General features: G+C 45.0%; 1 protein-coding gene across 1 annotated transcript in view; it reads left to right on the plus strand.

The window, feature by feature from the left end:
* Positions 1-19,505, plus strand: part of PKD1 (polycystin 1, transient receptor potential channel interacting) — a 410,044-nt gene that overhangs the window by 279,524 nt on the left and 111,015 nt on the right. The window contains exons 21-24 of the mRNA XM_086940492.1: positions 1,536-1,688; positions 9,225-9,369; positions 12,152-12,751; positions 18,110-18,266. Of these exons, the coding sequence (XP_086796618.1) occupies positions 1,536-1,688; positions 9,225-9,369; positions 12,152-12,751; positions 18,110-18,266 (1,055 nt within the window). The remainder of the gene's footprint in view (positions 1-1,535; positions 1,689-9,224; positions 9,370-12,151; positions 12,752-18,109; positions 18,267-19,505) is intronic.

The raw sequence follows: 19,505 nt of genomic DNA on the forward strand, positions 1-19,505 counted from the left end.
CCCACTCCCCATCCTCCTCCCTGCCTCCCCCTATCCCTAACCCTCATATACTCCACCCCCTTGCCCCCCAGTTCTTCATCATCATTCATCTCTGATACCTTCTGACACTTTCTGTCACTCACCTTTCACTATCTCTTTCTCTTCTCTGTTCCTGCCGCTCTATTTTCTTTTACTCCCCACCGACATATAAATAAGCTACTGTTCAGTTCTTTATTAGCTACCAACTGAACCCATTACCACGCCAACATTAATCGACCGAACCTCACACCAATACACTCACACCTCCTACCCACTGATATGTAACTCTTATTGTTTATGAGTTATACTGTTGTCTTTCACTCAGCTTATCTGTATCACCCCTTGGGTGGAATGCTTTATATGTATTTCCTGTACGCATAAAACCTAATAAAAAAATCCTGAAATAAAAAAAAACATTGTAACTATGAACTGACTTATACTAGCGTACAGAGTGGAGTTGACTAAAATGCAAGAATATGTTGAAAGTTTCATACCTGACATGGGGCTAATTACCGGGCAGGCAGTGGTGTAGCATGGGTTGCGAGCAACCAGGCCACATCGTTAGCACTTCCTAAGGCCCTTCAACTAGTCCAGTATTGAGACTCTTACCCCCAAGCACATCTATAAAATATTAAGAAAATAAAAAAATATCTTGTCCCTAAAAAAAATTCACCCAGGGGAACCACCCCTGTGGCCATCCCTGGCTACACCACTGCAGGCAGGGATGGAAACCTGAAAAGATAACAAAAAACTGAATGAGCATGAATATTTGTCAAACTTAAGTCCAACACAAATTTTGACTAATTTGGTTACAATATATTTTAATTTTCCAATATGAGAATTATTGTCAGAAACATTGTGCAGCACATTGACTTTAGACTTTTACTTTTAAAATGCTCCCATCCAACAATCTCACTTATATTTTTAACCTGATAAATTGAAAAGCATGAAGGATTATCAGTTTTCTGTTGTTAGTTAGTTGAAGGGGGAGCTGAAGCCCCACCAAAATGCTTTACCATGGTTGCTATATTTAACATTTTAGATACTAATTGAGAGAAAATATATTTGATATTTAGCAAGTGTTGCTGCAATATTGTGTAATTTGTCAAAAGTACATTCTGGTTTTTTTTCAGTGACATTCACAATGATTTGCTTTCTCTCTAGGTATTTGTAAGAAAATGTCAGCTTTGCAGGAGGGCAGTGTGGGAAATATTTGGGGACAAACAAATCATGTCAGAAATGTCTATATAGTCAGAATATTTTCTATAACATGTGTTGCATTTGCTTCTGAATAACCATTACTCTTTTTTTCAGAAAACAACTTTTTTTTCTGTCCTCTTTACAAACAAAAAATATCATTTTATTTTAGGAAAATAACTCAGCATTCTATCAATGTGCCAAATAAGTCCTGATTCTCAGTCCTCAAGTAGATCACCAGGGACAAGAAATCTGCCTCTTTTTGTAGCAAGATTTTTCAACTTTTTTAATTACATTTGAATGTTTTACTTTTTCCCTAGTATGAGGGGGTCGGGCGTTGGGATCTGAACTCCAGTACCGAACGGGACCTTCGACTCCGGACGCGTGCAAGCATCACGCACACTCTTATTAACTTAAGAGTCAACAATGTGGATGACATTCAGCAGATCGCAGCAGCGCTGGCACAATGTACGGTAAGAGAATGCACATTGAGAAGATACCTGAGGGCACCCGCTATCTGAAGCAAGTACACAATGTGGTAAAAGACGGCCGTGTAAGATAAAAGAGTTTGTACTTATCTAAAGTGATTCACAAAGACAGTCTGAATTCAGGTTATGCATAGCTTACTAGTACTTCACTTTAGCCTTATTTGGACTTTTTAAATCCCAGTGAAAGTCAAAAAATCCCATCAACAAGAGCCAGAAAGTCAAAGACTTACATATATTACTTTGTGTTAAAATGATGACCTCCACATTTCCTGCCTTACGATTGTTCTAATCTGTGTTCATTGGCTGACACCCACTGTTGTTTCTTTTCAGGGTCTCCCCTAGTGCTTCACTGTTCGCAGTGTACTCAGATTGGGAATCTTGCAAATTCTCTTGACTGGATGCCTTTTGATATTGCTCTCAGCACTGAAAACTATTGACTTCCATATTTTTGTAGTGGGGGTCATTCACTCCCAAAATTGTAAGTGCAGAATTATTCAGACTTCCCAAAACTGAATGAAATCCAAAATGTGAGCTTGGAATTTGATGACCTCCTGTCTGACAAAGTTAACAAAATCTTGGTAGTTTACACTTAACATTTTGCATAATTTACTACAGTTTGGAAAATGTTTCTCAGATCCATGAGTAATTTACAAATGTGAAGCCCTGTTTGTGTAACTGCATGGTGTTCTCAAAGATGGCCATTTTATTCTTGTTTCATAAACCCTAGATATACAGTATCCCAAGAGGTGACCTGAGATCTCTGCTACCTTCAGCCCCACTTTTCCATGAAAGGTGAACAATAACGCCACCCCGCCGGCTTGTGTGTCACTAAGGAGAAGAACTGCTGTGGGAAAGCTCGGGATTTAAGTCTATTCCAATCTTTACGCAGCCAATGCATTTCCTGCAACAGGCAGACATCTACCCGAGAGTGTTCTAAATATGAGAGTATCGCCCTCCTCTTGCCCGGATTATTCAAGCCCTAAACATTAAGGGTCAGTACCGTCAGCCCTTTCATTAACAACACCATAGTGGTTGCCTGGTTTGCCTCTGATTTGTGCTTACGAGCCCCCTTCCTCCCCTTTCCCTTGGGATCCCATGAGACTCATTCCGACCCATGTGTGGAAAAGGATGCGAGTTCTGACTACCTACCGGGCACCCGTGAACTAACCCCATAACAATACTAATGCGCAACCATAATCTCTGGGTCGGTGATGAAGACGGAAAGTCCATCCCTCTACCAGTGGTGAAGTTTCTGTGTGGGTTTATGACCAAGTCATCTGCCTCCCCATCCCCTGCCCTCCCCCCCACCATCCACCCCCGCTTAAGCTGTGTAACCTCAGGCGGGATCATCAGATGCAGTGTCCTCTGCCAATTTGTCCAGAAGGGGCCCTTCTTTCAGATGCCTTAGTCTCCAAGTACGGACCTGACCCTCCCTCCCCCCTCCGCCCCCAGCTGGCGTGGACCCTTCGCCATCTCCAACAGCCTTCTTTTCCATGTCTGATGAGTTACGTGTTCGGTTGGATCTCCTCTAGAGGCTCTATCTGGAGTAATTTGTATGTCGCTGGCAGGGAGCGGAGTTGATGGAGCTGGTCCTGCCATCGGAAAATTAGTCGGAATGGATGACCCCACAAATAAGCCACCTTCTTGTCGCAGAGGAAAGTCATGACTGGGCAAAACTCTCGCCTTTTCTGGAGTGTGGAGGCAGCAAGATCTTGGAACAGGTGAAGAATCTGACCCCGGAACAGAACCAACGGTGTCTCTTGAGCCCTTTTTCAGGATCTGTTCCTTCAAGGAAAAGTTGTGAATATATGTTAAGATGTCCAGTGAGCTGGGCATTCCAGGGCCCCAGCAGCCCACCCTTTGGTTCCTATCCAGATGGATTGCTTCTGCAGGTGTGTCTCCGACGATTTGAGCGAAGAAATCTGCGACATAGGCATCTATGTAATCTCCTTCCGCCTCTGGAGGGTTCCCCTGCATTCGAATGTTTTTTCATCTGTAGCAATTTTCTAAGTCTTGCACATGTGCTTGTAGATCCAGGTGTTGCTCTGACAAAAGGATGGCTTCTTGTTGCAATTGCTCGATTTCCACATCTCAAGAGGCGCTGCACCCATCAAGGGCATCAACTTGATTGCCGATGTCTGTCACTTCCTTCCAAACCATTTCAAGTACTCTCTCGAGATCCCTTCTGACTGCCAGGAGGTCTCTTCTGAGTCTCACAATTCTTTGAGCTGACCTTGAGATTTATTCATAGTAAGACTCCTCTGCTCCTTTTCCGCACCAGCTGTCTGGCTCTGGTACAATCAGCCTCCCTGAAGGCGAACTTGGTGTTCCTTGCATTCTGCGATTAATGGTGTAGGGGCTCTTCCTTGGCAGCTACCCAGGCCAACCCAACCTCCTTCTTATTTGGCTCACCCCTGTGTCTTCTGTGGTCCGGGTCTGATGTCCGGTCTCGCCTAGGGACCAGCAATGTACATTTGCTAATGTTAGGCCCGTCACATCTGTTGTCTCCTTCGGTTTGACTGCTAAGATTAGCTGGGGGTTCCTTATCTCGCGCTGGACTGCATATTCCCAATTTTAGGGCTCCTTGATATTTCAGAGCCGCCCCAGTAGGTCTCTTCATTCAGGCCTCCGAGTTCCACTAACAGGTCCTCTCACTACTGCTCGATGGCGGATAGGTGGCCTCAGGGTCTTGCACCTTCCCAAGCTCGGGGGGATCTTCTGCCAGCCTCCCAGCTCGTGCCCTCACCGGGGAGTCTACATCTCTGCCTCTCAGTGCCACTGCATGGTGTCTTCCCCCTCCACCAAGCACAGCAGTTTCCCTCTTGCACCATACCTTCTGGGCTGGGAGTCGGCGAGGGGCTGTCTATTCAGGCCCCTGGGGCTTCACCTGCGAGGTCCCCCTTCAAACGGAACCTCTTCGCCGACAAAGCTGTCTTTGCGCCACCCTCCACTCCGTATGCTGCCACGGCCTATTTAACTCCTCTGGTGCACTCAAGGAGCCAGTCTACTTCTCTGCTCACTGGTGTCGGTCTCTGGTTTCAAGCGGTATGTTGGGGCGCCACACCCTGGAGGCCGGTCTCGTCCACTGCCAGTGTCGCCACTCTCGCCTTCGCTGGAGGTTCAATGTCTATACCTCCTGATCTCGCTGCTTGGCCTCTGCCCCTTCCAACCGGTACAGCACCCCTCTCACTCACCGCTCCTTCTGGTGATCAGGGATCTTTGATCTATGTGTAATCTCTGAGTGTGCAAAGCGTACATAAATTGCCACATATAATTAACAGCCTTGCTCTTAAAATAGCACTTTGCCAGTTACACTGGGGACGTTTAACTTTGCACAGGAAAATGGGTCTGTGATTTAGGCTCAGAGCATGAATGTATTTGAAGAAAGTGTGCGTTGTGTTAGAAGACAGTGTGCAACACAAGGGTGCACTTTGTTTTTAAATAATGTGTGGTACGCGAGTGAGCCTTGTGTGCTTAGAGACAGATGATATTGTACAGTGTGTTACACGTGTGTGATACAGGTGTTGTGTCGTGGGCAAGTGCAATTTACTGAATGTGATTTGATTGTTCTGTATTCTGGTAAGAGAATTCAGTTTTTGGTAAGAGTATGTGCATGTCTTTCAAGAATGTACAATGTGCAATGTGTGAGTGGACTGTTTGGAAGACTACCATGCGTGGAAGAGAGTGCATTGTGTAGTTAACACATGTGAATGGTGTTACTAATGGGCAACCAAGCTGAAATAGGAGCCATCAGTCAGCACACCATAGCATAGCACAGGATAAATTCCTTCCCAGTGGCACTGTTCTGCATATAATTGACTTGTGGGTGGAGAGTCTGATGTCACAGAATGATATTCTGCATCAGGATTGTTAAGAACTGGACTGTTATATGGGGTAGGTGGCTGCCCACCTCAATGAATAATCACAGCTCTTGTCAGGGTAGCTATGGGACAGAGCAGACAGGCTTATCCAAGGGCAATGTGTTAAGTATTTAAGCTCTACCATCACATCAACAAAGTCAAAACACTAAGCAATAAAAATCCCAAAATTAAGAACGTAGCGTAAAATGTAATGAAGAAAATGACACCAAAATGACAAAAATTCAGTAAGAGGAACCAGAGATCTCAATTTCTAAAAAAGCACCAGAAAGCAGAAAGTGACAATGATAGTCTATGATTGTGGTAGAGCAGGACGGCAGGACCTATTCACAATTTGGGACCAACTGCAATAGAGCACAAGTCGGATAGACCATCCAGGCTTGCACTAGTCAAACATCTTACCTTCTGACTTAGTCCTTCCATTCCCAACCAACCACTGGAATATACTTCTAAGACCAGGAGGACCTCAATCAGGGCAGGCATTTAGAGCCTCACAGGGTGACAGGCAGATGCCAGCAGTAGGGTACAGTCCAGGTCCAGTTTCCAGTGGTCAGCTTTGTACTTTCAGGAAAAGGCCTTCTGCAGCTCTTTGTCTCCCTGTAGCCACACAGGAGGTCAGTCAACTGACCCTGTAAGTCCACTACTTTCTCCTGCGTACATGAGGGAGCCAGTCCCATCCTTCAAAGTTCCTCTTTGGTTACAGGCAGCAGGTCCGGTCCTCTTCATATCTTCTACCGATCCAGGAAGTGCCCCGAGGAAAGCTAGGTGAGAGGCTAGCTTTCTATAATCTACCAGTCTCTGAGTGGGGGACTCCCTAAGGCCCTTCTAGTACCTCTTTGACCAGTGGAGTGAAGGTTCTCAGGCCTACCTACCTATTTTTGCATTAGTTACTGTTTGCCTTTTTGCAAACATGCCCAAAATGCCATGTGTCAGGGCATTAGCAAGATGGAGAAGGCATTCGGCTGCACTAAACTTGGTCTTCCCACATCTGACACTGAAATAAAGTTTAAAGCACTCATTGTATCCACAACAAATCCAGGGGCAGAAGTCTGGTAGGACAAAAGCATGGACCGGCAGCAATAAATCAGGGGATTCACAAGCATTGTCTTGGCATCCTGTTTTCTCCCTTTCAAGTGTGGCCCAAATGTTATGTGGGGCTCAACAGACCTGTCAAGCAGAATTTGACACTGGACTATCAAAAGGAGGCCCGCAGCCCCTAACCTGCATATTCTGTTGAGCTCAGAAGAGTAATCTCTTCCCATTCAGGTCTGCATATTATTTGCGCCTGGAAGGCCTCTCACACCTATGCATGGCTCAGCGAAGGCTCAACGAAGCTGGGGAGCTAATTAACATTAGCCTCTACGAACTTCAGGCTGGAAAATGGTAACTTTCAAAAAGTTACTTTCGCTTAATATTTATAAAAAAAATACAACTTTACTTTGAAATGGATTTTAATAACTTTTAAAAATAGTTATTCTATTATTGTTCTAGCTGGTCCCTTACCTGAGTTAGCAGTATTAGTTTTTTATTCTGCACTATACGTGAGAGAGGTATGCCTCCAACAGTAAAAATGGCTTTTTGGGCCTTGTCACTGTGGGGACATGATAATATTAATTTTCTGCACGTTCTACTTTTAAATACCATGCACACTGCACGGCTATACAGTTTATATAGTGGTGATTTACTAATATGTAAATGGAGAGTGTAACCTGTCCAGTCAGGCTACACAGGGTAAGCCTGAAGCCATGTTTGCGCTGCCACTGTATGTGCTGCAATCTATAAGTGGTATTTAACTTTCAGACCCTGGGTGCGCCTTCTACACAATATATTAGGGCTGTATAGGCAAGTTAAAGGTTCCAATTAGAAATAAGACAACTTAACCATGCCCAGAGAAGGAGCACAGACACTTTACTACTGGTTAGCAGGGCTAAAGTGCACAGTTTTAAAATCCGCATAAATAGGGTCCAGAAAAAAGAGAAAACATTTTAGTGACCATGCAGTAAAAGGTGGATGTCCTAAAAGGATCTTATTTTAAACATGAAACAGAAAAGAAGGAATTGGGGAATCTTGCAACACTGAATGTTGAAAATTGAAAATTGTACAAAGAACAAAATTAGTCTGTGTTGTCAAGTCTGATATGAAAGTGAAAGTCAATCTACATTCTTGTGTACTAGACCATTGAGGTCCATATTAGATTTACTTTTGTATGAGAGTTTCAGAGTAACCGCAGGTCCAACACATCCAATACATTCCTACTCAGAGCTTTTTCAAGAGTTGGGGAACAGGAGTGACCCAATGATGTGACTCCTGGCTTTGGCAGATGAGGATTCCACTTAATAAGTAAAATAGGTTTGACTTGCTTTTCTCAGTTCCCAGTGGATACGCCAGGTCATTAATTCAATTTGTACAGCCCTCGCTTACAAGCTTACCTCACTTTTAGAAATGTATTGTCATCTGCTTCTTCAGAGAGGTAAGGGAATATTGCACCTGGTCAAAACAACCAGTATCTTGCAATCCCTTTAGTAAGGTTGATTCTAAAAAAATTAGACATCTGTGAATGGTTCATAACATTTTCAGCCGATTATGTTATGAGTCATAGGTCTTCTGAATGAAAAAAAAGTCCAGTAGCAACAAAAATAGTAATTTGATGCTTGGCTGGTGTGTAAACTAATCTGTATTCCTTAGAGAGAGTTCTTTTGCCCAACTGCCTCAAAGGTCTTATATTTTATTTTATGACTAGCAAGGTTAGCATTAAAACAGCCAGATGGCCTGAGATGTTCTTCTCTGGTCTCTGATGCGCCAAAATGTCAATGATCCTTCCTAGATGTTCTTGGACAGGTTCTGCAAACCTGACCTGCCATGGGTCAGAGGCACGCCAAAGATTTAGTTTGGGAAGAAGAATGTTGGTTATTATGTAGTTTTCAATAAGGTTTTTGAGAGTGCAAGCAGCATCAAGGAATCTGAATGAAAAGTTTTACAAAGAAGTGAAGAGCCCACTCGAAGGGGACGGTGACCCCGCCAGGAATCTTACTGTTACAGTTATTATAGTCTTCAATTTTTGGTTCATTGTATTACTTTGGAGTGTAAAGATCCTCTTTGTCGATTAAGGTAATTTTTTATTTTGCATCAGAATGAATACTTTAAAAAGAATTCTAATTACATGTATAATTTTGTTTTGCTTAACACTGTATGTGTGCTCCAGACACATTTGGATTTTCATATTTGGAATTGCTTTTAGCAGTCGCCACAGTCTCACTTGTTGGTAGCAGGAGTGTAGTCCATTGTAGCTTCTATCCAAATTTGAAATTTTTTTAACATTGACCAGTACAATTTGTGATTGTGTGGGTGTTGTGTTTCCGCTGCTACTTTGTGATAGATAAAGTCCATCTGTGATGCATTGGGGTGTGAGTTAAAGCAATTTCCGTGCATTGACATTGAACGCCAGGAACTATTCAATGGCAGCCTTCCAGCGCTGAAAATTCCTAGACCCGCAAAAGTGCATCTGCAAAATCAGAGAGCCTCCCTCAATCTAACAGAACATAACTATTTCTGAATCAACTCAATCAGATATGAGCATTGTCCAGTGTCTCACTGTTGTTTCAGCTGGGGCGCTCGTAAAATTGATTTATGTATATGATTGCAGGTAGCCAGTGAGGAGCATGTGTGCGGATCCTGCCAAAGGAGAACGTTAAGCAAAATGGAAGCCATGATGGACATTCTCCAAAATGAGACCACACAGGGCACAATGACTCCCACCACCATCGCCGACAACATCCTGAACATAATGGGTGAGTGGGCTTAGAATGACAAACCAGCTGCCCATGCTCGAGCCAGGCTGCAGGTGCTCCCCATTCTGCAGAAAAAACCCACTTAATTTCACTTAATGATCAATGTCTGTACAGAAGCAACATAAGTAATTAAAATTAAACCATGTGTAAAAGTAGTGAAAGGGACCTAATTAACCTAAATGTCTTAGATTTATGGGAGAAGAAGAGAATGAGAACCACCTTTTAGCTACATGGCCCCAAACCCCTAGGATCTTTGTATGGCAAAATAAGATTTTACCCAAAAAGAGTTTTTCTTGCCTTTAAAACTTAGATTCTTTTATTACCCTACATGCCTGCCTTGATGAGTCCCACCCCAGAGGTCTCCATTTACAATTACCTTTCTTTTTCCATCCCACTGAAAAATAAATTCCACAGGATATTGCTGCTTCTCCTAATCCAGGGGTATAACTTACTGAAGGATTGACATACACCCATATTGATGGATTCTAAGATGCCTGCACTTACGGTGAAATGCAAATCCATTGATGCTGTCCTCATGTCTGCTCACATTTCGGTACTGGTTAGACATGCTAAAGACAGTCATACTTTTGTCTGAATGCAGCAGTAGGCTGACATTCTTCTTTCTCTTGATAAGGCGATTTCTCAGGATCCAGTTTTTGAAATGTGGAGTGCAGATGTCTCGCTAGTTAGTATGCAACAGACAAACATCCATCCCAGTCTATGACAGTGTTTCTTGGAGATGTGTTTAGTTCGCCTTACATCCATCAGTTAACTCCTTAACCTACTCTCCATCTTAAGCCTCATCAACTTTTTAGTCATATATGAATTCTATCCAGATTGACTATGGGTAGGAGGCTGCCATTCTCATCATTTCACCCTTGCTTCATTTAACCATGAACTAAAAAGAGCATCAAGCTTTTCTGCCTGAATTAAGAGGGAATGCGGGCCATTTTCTAGGTCATAATGTCCTCCAGATGCATGGACTTTCATTGTAGAGTAGCTGACCCTGTCTTTTGTCACATAGTTTTCATCTGTGAGGGAACTAACCTCCACTTATAATAGAATGGTCAGACCCTAGATGGTGTTATATTTGGAAGCTCACAGCATTTAAATTGAAGCCCACACATGATCCAGGCTATGACCCTTCACATGGGTTGGAGCCTGAACATGTGCCCAATTTAGAGAAGATAGTAGCTTGCAATATTTGGTTCTCTTGGCCTCTGCTGCTGCCAAATCATTTATGTGCTAATCAAAGTGTCCGGCAACAAGTAAACAATCACAGGTAACATAGCTTCAACTAATTAATTCACAAAAATCTAAAGCGATGTTGCTCGAATGACCTGGTGCACAGCAGGTGAGAATTAACATGTCCAATTATTTGCATGTAGACAGAGTAGTACATTTCAGATTCTACTATACTGACAACAGACTGTCTTTAAATTAAATATATTGTATAAAAGTACCTGCCAGTACACATCCTGATTTGGGGAAAATCCTGCTCTGAAAAGGGATTTTATATACCTTTGTGACCACAGGGGTCAGCTGTGTCTATTATATGTTGAACATTAAAAGCCTCTCACATTTCATACAGCCCTTCCTCAGCCAACTTCTTTCTCCCTCACTTTATGGGCCCCTCACCTCAATATCAGGAAATAGTTGTCCTATGTCTGCCTCTCAACACGCCTCCATAACTGTTCAAGGGGGTGCCAAAAGGAATGAGCAGGGTAAAGTGCATGCGTTCATGAAAAAAGTACATTGTCTCTCATGCTGCACGCACTCGCTTCATGGGCACCACCCCTGAACATCTGTATAATGCTGAGTGCAAGGATATCCTTGTCTGTTCTCACCAGAGGCTTTTGTCTCTGACCTGTTGCTGATATTATGTCTTGTGCAGCCCCACCTGCCATGGTCTCTGAAGTTACAAGGCTCACGCGTGCCTTTATGTAGGAGCGGAGAAGAGCCCTATCCAACCTACACGGCTCTATTTGAACCACTGTGAAGTAGTTTTACATTAATGTGATCTCATATCTTTGTGTAAGGGCTGTGCGGGAAGGAGGGGTTGCTACCTTTGCCTCCATGTGGGTAAAATGAGATGTTCATAATGAATATTCTAAGCATAAGTGTCACCTACCTGTATTACCTTAATTTACAGCATCGTGTCACTTGTTTCTTTCTTCCAGACCTTCCTCACTACTGCCTTTTAGATACCTATCTCCCCTGCAAGTCATCCCTCCTACTGGTCCTTCCTGTATCCACCACCCTGCTTCATACTCATAAAATATCAATCCCTTTAGCAATATAACCTCACACACTTACTCAGTCCTTTTTTTCGCCACTTCACCCCCGCTCTGCCCCTTTCCTGCCCTTTATCTTAGTCCATCTCTTTCTCTGTTTATATGACTTCCCCTCCTTGCTTGCCTCTATTTTCTGTGTTTATCTACCTATATTTGTCACTCTTGCTACCTTCCTCCCTGTCAGCCTCGCCCTCAACCTCTCTCTCTCTCTTCCTCTCTATTTATCTTACATTCTGCTTGTCTACCAAACCCCTTCTACTTCTCTCCACCTCTCGGTTCCTCTCCTGATTTCCTCTCTTACTCTGCCAATGTGAATTTTTTCTCTTTTCCACTTCCATTTCTTTCTCTCCCCACTTTTACAATATCCCTCTCGACCTCACCTCACACCTCCTACCACTCTCCAGGTAGGTCTTAGCCCATCTCTTTCTCCTTTAAATTCATGACTCTTCTGGACATGACATATGTTTCGCCACTTTCTTTTCTGACAGGTGACTTGATACACTTGGTCAACACTGACTCTGCTCTGAAGACAGGTGATGTCTGCAGCAACTCCCACTCCCTTTCTGTGGCTTCCAAAGCATACAACCTCTCCTCAGACCTTATGCAGATTCTAATGAAGGGACGGGTGCTGAATGAGGAACCCCTCAAACTGAAAGGTGGTGAAATTGTTGCGCAGGGCAAAAGGTCGGACCCCATGAACCTGCTGTGTTACTCCCAAGAGCCTGGATGCCAGTTCTCTATCCCAGAGGCCTTCAATAGCACCTTCTCTGACCAACCCGACGTTATCCAAGTCATATTTGGACTCAAGTCCAACCCTTTCCCCTTTGGCTACATCCACAACTACACAGTTTCCACAAAAGTGGCTTCTATGGTGTTCCATACTCATAATGGGACGCAGATCCCCGTGGAAAGCCTGGAGTCTGGGAAAGCCATCACCGTAAAGATCACCAACAGCACTGTGGACAGCAACATCACAGCCGGGAACACCACCATTGAGGGAAGAGGTTCTGTCAACGTGGTTATTCAGACTTCGGTTGGGAACCGAGAGGCTAGTCTGCACATACGCGTCACTTATAAAGTCTTAGATGGTAAGTCTTGTGGATCCATTAAGCAAGAGACATTCAGTGGGTCTATTCACTATTTTGTAGTTTGTTATTGGTGGCCTCAAAAATGTCTTAACATGACTTTTCTTAGTAATAGGATACAGTAAGTTGAATAGGGATCAGAAGCTAAGAAATAAAAAAGAGTATGATAGAGCCTGGTACTGACCTAGACCTAGAGACTTTTGTTGCTCCTGAGGCGGAAAGCCGGGAGCTAGAGCTAGCTTGTCCTAACTGTTTTAATTATCATTGTACTGCACTAAGACCCTGCTTGTTTTTAAATTGTGATCTCCATCACCCTTTGTGCATCCCCTTTTCTTTGGAGCGCTCAGGCTCACCTTTAGTTTCGCCACATTAGGGACCCGTTTTGTTCACCTTTCAGCCGAGTAGGAGCTGAATTTAGTTCAGGGCTCAGAGGGGCCTACTACTTTGGCGGCCATCTTGGGTAGGAGCAGGTTGCTGCTCTAGTGGTTGGCAAGAGGCGCCTGATACGACGCGCTCAAGCGCTTAAATTCAGGGGACTGGATCGGTCTGGTAAGACCTAGAGACTTTTGTTGCTCCTGAGGCGGAAAGCCGGGAGCTAGAGCTAGCTTGTCCTAACTGTTTTAATTATCATTGTACTGCACTAAGACCCTGCTTGTTTTTAAATCGTGATCTCCATCACCCTTTGTGCATCCCCTTTTCTTTGGAGCGCTCAGGCTCACCTTTAGTTTCGCCACATTAGGGACCCGTTTTGTTCACCTTTCAGCCGAGTAGGAGCTGAATTTAGTTCGGGGCTTAGAGGGGCCGACTACTTGGGCGGCCATCTTGGGTAGGAGCAGGTTGCTGCTCTAGTGGTTGGCAAGAGGCGCCTGATACGACGCGCTTAAATTCAGACAGTCCATCTACGCGCAGCGTACGCACCTCCCCGCGCCAAAGGAGCGCCTAAGGAAAGCCCGTCTGTGCCCATCCGTGCCAGGCCGGGCCAGGACGTGGCTAGGGGCACCTATAATGGGACCCTCTTTGCCGCATTTACTATGCTACAGCAGGGAGCAGTTGCGGGCACTCAGATGCAGCACGTCCGCCTGCTGTCCCAGCTGGACTCCTTTAGAGGAGGTAAGGATACCTTGTCCACTTTGTAACCATATAGGGGTAGCGAACTGCAAAATAAAATCATACTCTTTCACCTTACTAAATTGCCGGTCCCTCCCGAGGCACGCGGTGGAAATCTGCCTGCTTTTGGAGGACCGAGACCTAGACGCCCTTTTCTTGACAGAGACATGGCTAACTTGCGTATCTGTGGAACTCTTTTCCTTTTCCCCTGCGTACTGAACCTAATTACCTCAAGTTCCGCAGGGATGTGAAAACTTGGTTGTTTAACCAATATGCCTTCCCTTTTCTGAGTCTTGATCTTGCCTGTACTCTGCCCTCATCCTGTTCTTAGCGCCGGGAAACCTCCGGGTAGCTGCGCGCTCTATAAACTTAAATATAATAATAATAATAATAACGGAGTCATCAGATCCGGACATAGTCCGGGCTTTACCACCTAGGTATTCAATCTGTAGGTATGACCGTCAAACAGGATGGGGAGGAGGAGTGGCTATTATCTTTAAGAACAACTCTGTTTCTAGAACCTCGGAGAGTCCTCTCCTGGACTGTGAGAGTCTGGGCTTTTCCATTTCCTTCTCTCCTACCTGTACCTTCTCAGGTATTCTTGTTTATAGGCCACCTGGAGACCATCATGGTTTCTGTTACAACCACCTGGACAAGATCACTCTCTCTATCAGCAGTAGCCTCAACTTTTCCATCTTGGGTGATCTCAATATACAACTCAATGAGGTTGAAACCTCTTCTTCGCAGTGTTTGTTGGACACCTTGGGGGTAGTACAACTAGAACAAATCGTGTCGGGCTCTACGCACGTAGCAGGACATCTATTAGATCATTTCTTCACGAATCTTGCTAATATTATTTGTGACCAGCCCAGCTTTGTTCCGTGGTCAGACCACGCCCTGCTCTCCTTTGTCTGGGCTCCACCGGACCAAAACCATACGGTCAGCTTGCCAAAGAAATTGAGCCGGACTTGGTCGAGGCTATCAGTGGAGGACTGGGAGACCGCCCTGAAGAAGTTCCCTCCGGTCCCTCATGATAATCCCGTTGTTGCTAATGAGGCCTTTATTAAGTGGTTAGACTCCACACTAGATTCCATCCTCCCCAAAAAAGTGGTCCGTCATCGGGAGGGCTCAAACAAAAAACCATGGTATTTCGGGGAACTTAAGTATCTCAAACAACACTGTAAAAAGGCGGAAAGGAACTGGAGGAAAAATTTCGCAATCTACACAACAAATGAATACAGATCAACATTCAGACTATATAAAAAACAATTAAAATCTGCACAATCGACTTACTTCCAGGAAAAAAATCTCGGAAGCAGCCAATATGCCCAGGGAAATCTTCAAAATATTTCAATCTCTGGTCACCCCTCCCTTGGCCACTAGGGCCGCACCTGATCCACAGAAACGCTGTGATGATCTGGCCCCTTTCTTTGCTGCCAAGGTGACCAACATATACATATACTTTTCGCCAATCGCTCAGGCCTCTGGCCCTACGGAGAGCGCGGATTGGATTCACAAGAAGGTCGGACCAGACTCCTTTGGAGGTCTTGATGCCTTCCCGTTGCTCGACTTGCCCATTGTGGAAAGACTCCTTGGTAACCTCAAATCGGGCTCCCCTTTGGATGCTGCGCCCCCGGCGGCTCTTAAACAGGTGTCTGGGACGGTGTGTCCCGCTATAAAGCATGTCATTAATTTGTCCTTGAAGTCAGGAGTGGTGCCCCCGGCCTGGAAGTTGGCGAAAGTCAAGGCCCTTTTAAAAAAAACTAATTTGGACCCTGAAGACTTAGCCAATTACAGGCCCATCTCGTTGTTACCTGGGCTCAGTAAAATAGCAGAAGAATATGTTAATCAGGTACTGTCATCATATGTGGAGACCACAGGAGCCCTCCACTGCTCCCAGACGGGATTCAGAGCCAAGCAGGGGACAGTGACCGCGCTGGTGGCGGTGGTGGAGGCGACCAGGAGTATTTTGGATACCGGAGGCTGCGCTGTGGTGGTCCTGTTGGACCTCAGCGCGGCCTTTCGACACTGTCAACCATCCCCTCCTGCTTCACCGTCTCCGCCTTGCAGGGGTCTCCGGAATGGCCCTCAAATGGCTCCAGTCTTTTCTATCGGAGAGATACTTCTCCGTTTTTGAGGAGGAGACGTCATTGGTCCAACTTCAACTGCATCACGGCGTTCCCCAGGGATCCTCACTTAGCCCCACCATGATTAACACCTACATGAGACCACTAGCTGAGGTGGTGCTTCCCTTGGGAATTCAGCTCATCACCTACGCTGATGATACACAGTTGGTCGTCTCCCTAGCGAGGGGCTGATGATACACAGTTGGTCGTCTCCCTAGCGAGGGATGACGCTATAGACCAGGGGATTAACAACTTGACCCCATGTCTCACCAAAGTCTTGGAGTGGATGACCTCCTCCTTCCTAAAACTAATTGGGGCCAAAACTGACATCATGCTCCTGGGCTACAAAGCCCCCATCAACCTTGACCCATGGTGGCCTAACTGCATGGGCCCTCCCCCCACCCCAAAGAATCAGATAAAGAGCTTGGGGGTGTGGCTTGATTCCTCTTTGGGATTTCAAGTCCAGGCTAAGAAGGTTGCGGCGACCTGTTATGTACTGCTGAGGGTTCTTAGGAAGGTTCTGAGCCTTCTTCCTTTTGAGGCCAGACGCTTCCTGTTCCAGTCATTGATTCTTTCCCGGCTGGACTATGCAAATGCTGTCTACCTTGGGGCCCCAGCAGGTTCTATTCAAATACTGCAAACCGTGCAGAATTGTAAGACACAGCTCGGCGAGGGCCTCACTTCGGTCCCTCCACTGGCTGCGGATTCAGGAAAGGATCTTGATTAAATCTCTGTGCATGGCGCATAAGTCCATCTTCAATATCGGCCCTACTATTCTTCAGCCCTTGTTCCGTCGACACCAGTCCCTTAGATCGCTGAGATCTAATCAGCGTAATTTGCTGGTAGTACCAAGGGTAAAGCGTGCTCGCATGGGCGGCCGCCAGATCTCCTTCAAAGCAGCCAAGTGCTAGAACAAACTCCCAGATAACATCAGGCTTGAAATTAACCACCTGGCCTTCAGGAAGCGTCTGAAGACATATCTGTTTCACTGAGTGTCTTCACTTTGTCCTCTGGTCTAACAGCGCTGGGATGCCTCAGGGTAGCCATGCGCTATAAAAGAGCGTATTCATTCATTCATTCATACTGTATTTCTCAAAGTTGTCCCTGCTGCCTGTAAGTGGGAATGAAGGAAAAAGGGTTCCTGAGTTGTTTTCTTACAGTGACTGTTCAGTGACGCTGGGGGTGAATGGGGGCAATAGATTTAAGGGTATACATCCCCACTTGGGGGTGTGCTGCTGTTCTAAAAACCCTATGGGAGATAATTCAACACTCTTAAGCTGTGTATAAATGAAGATTTAACTGAATGGGTGCTTAATATTGCTCTGATTGTGATGCTTCATGGCCCACAGAGGGAAGAAGGAACTGCCAACAAAATGGTGGTTAGTTAATGTGTGGCACAGTAAATGATATAAGGGCATCATATTGGGGCCACAAGGGGAGGCAGTCTGGATGGCTCTATGACTCCTCGGCCCACTTTTACACAACTTCTGTTGAAGTTATTTATTTGTATGCGATATGCAGATACTGTTGAAACGTATTGTGATTCAATCAGTCAAAGGGTGTGCGGTGTCCCATTTTGTATTGTATCACAGTAATTGGTCATGTATTGTCACGTCCTGCAATATTCTGCAAGTGAAAGGCAGGTTTGATACATCTCCGCCCAAATCCTTGATTTTGATTAAATGACACCAGTGAATTTCATAGCAGAAATATAGATCAGTATTCTATCTTTGGCTGTGTTGGGAAACACACACATACACAACATAAAGCTCTCCATTATGTGATTCTACAACCAACACACACAAACTAGAGGGTGTATTGCTTTCCTACAGGGCCCAGTTCAAAGGCATCAGTGTGACAGCACCAGAACACATACACACTTAGCCCAGGATTCTCACTGTACCACTCTTAGACTGTGTGCATGCACAAACACACAATCACAGAGAGCACACACAAACTCTAGGGAGGCACAGACACGAAACCTAATGAATGTTTGGCATGCTTCTAGAACACAGCACAAGGATCTCATTCACTTTGCATACTCGCATAGAGCCACAAATGCTGTCCTTTTCTATATCCATCATGACTGTGAATGTTGCTTATGCCAACTCCTTTCGTTTCCACCCAGAGCGTTACTTGTACAGTGAGAAGGAGCCTTTCATCACTGCATACCTTCATGAGTCTGCCAACCCCAATGAGTACAACTGCTCGGACATGAAGACGATTCGAGTTGAAGATTTCCATGGATCTGATCACAAACTCTACACTTTTTTAGTCTTCCCTGGGTAAGAGTTGTATATATTTGGAATCTCTGCTTGGCAAGAAATATTCACATCCTTCAGCTCTCCAGTGTCAAAGCCGCTTGGTTCTTCACTCTAGAATAACAAGCATTGCCAGAGTCAATAGATCTCGCCTTTGCAAGAGCTATTGGCTTTGCAAATGTGCTTTAGGCATGTTATACACCAGCGGGGCTGCTGTTCAGCATGGCTACAAATTTGTGGCATAGAGGAGAGTGGCGTGGAGTAGCATAGAGTGGAATAAGGTGGCATAGAGTGTCAGAGTGGAGTGTCTTAGAATAGAAAGTCATCAGGAGGTATACCACATCCGTCCTGTTAGCAACCAGCCTGTACGGATCATAAATGCTAAGTTCCAATCCTGACACTGCCCCATCCTGCTGCCAACCTCGCCAAAGTCTACCATCCAGTGGCGTACAGTTCATGTATGAAAGGTCCTTAACATTATCAACTAAGCCCAACGGCATCTCTTCAAAGTGTGCCACTATAAAGCAAGGGTCATATTGTGGGACTAACATAAACTGCTACACAGTCCATTCCGTAGAACAACCAATCTTAGCAACCCTTCACTGTCAGTTAATACAAAAAACACCACCTGGGAGTTTAAGATAACCTACAGGGTCCCTAAGAGCTGCAGCATATCTTATGCCACCCTAAGGGACCCACACACAAATCTCACAAGTCTGCCATTGCCATGGTGCAAACCATGAGTGAAAACACAACATGGAGTACTCCTGTGTGTCATGCCAGAGTCACTGCATTTAATATATGTAAGTCACCCCTACAGCAGGCCTTTGAGCCCTAAAGCAGGGTGCATTAAATTTTATGTGAGCATATGCCCCTGTGATGACTAATTCTATTACTAGGTATTTGCAAGTAAACAGGGAAGCCATCTTAAGGTATGTTCTGGGCACTGGTCAAAGCAAGTTTCCCAGCTACATAATGGCTACACTGAAACCTATGGTGTTTGGTATCAAACACCTCATAATAATAACCCCACACTGATTCTAGTTATGGATTTATTAATACATGCACCCAAAGGGTACCTCAGAGGTGCCGCCTGACCCCTACTTGTTCTCTAGTGTGCTAGTTGGCTGGTCTTGCCAGCCTGCCACCACAGAGCCCTAGGAGGTAAGAGCCCGCTCTCAGAGGTCAGGAACAGTGGCCGCTCTGGCAGGAGATGTTTACACCTCCTCCAACAGGAAGACTTTTAAATCCGCTTATCAAGGG

This window comes from Lissotriton vulgaris, chromosome 10 (assembly GCF_964263255.1).
Source record: "Lissotriton vulgaris chromosome 10, aLisVul1.2, whole genome shotgun sequence".
NCBI classification, from domain to species: domain Eukaryota; kingdom Metazoa; phylum Chordata; class Amphibia; order Caudata; family Salamandridae; genus Lissotriton; species Lissotriton vulgaris.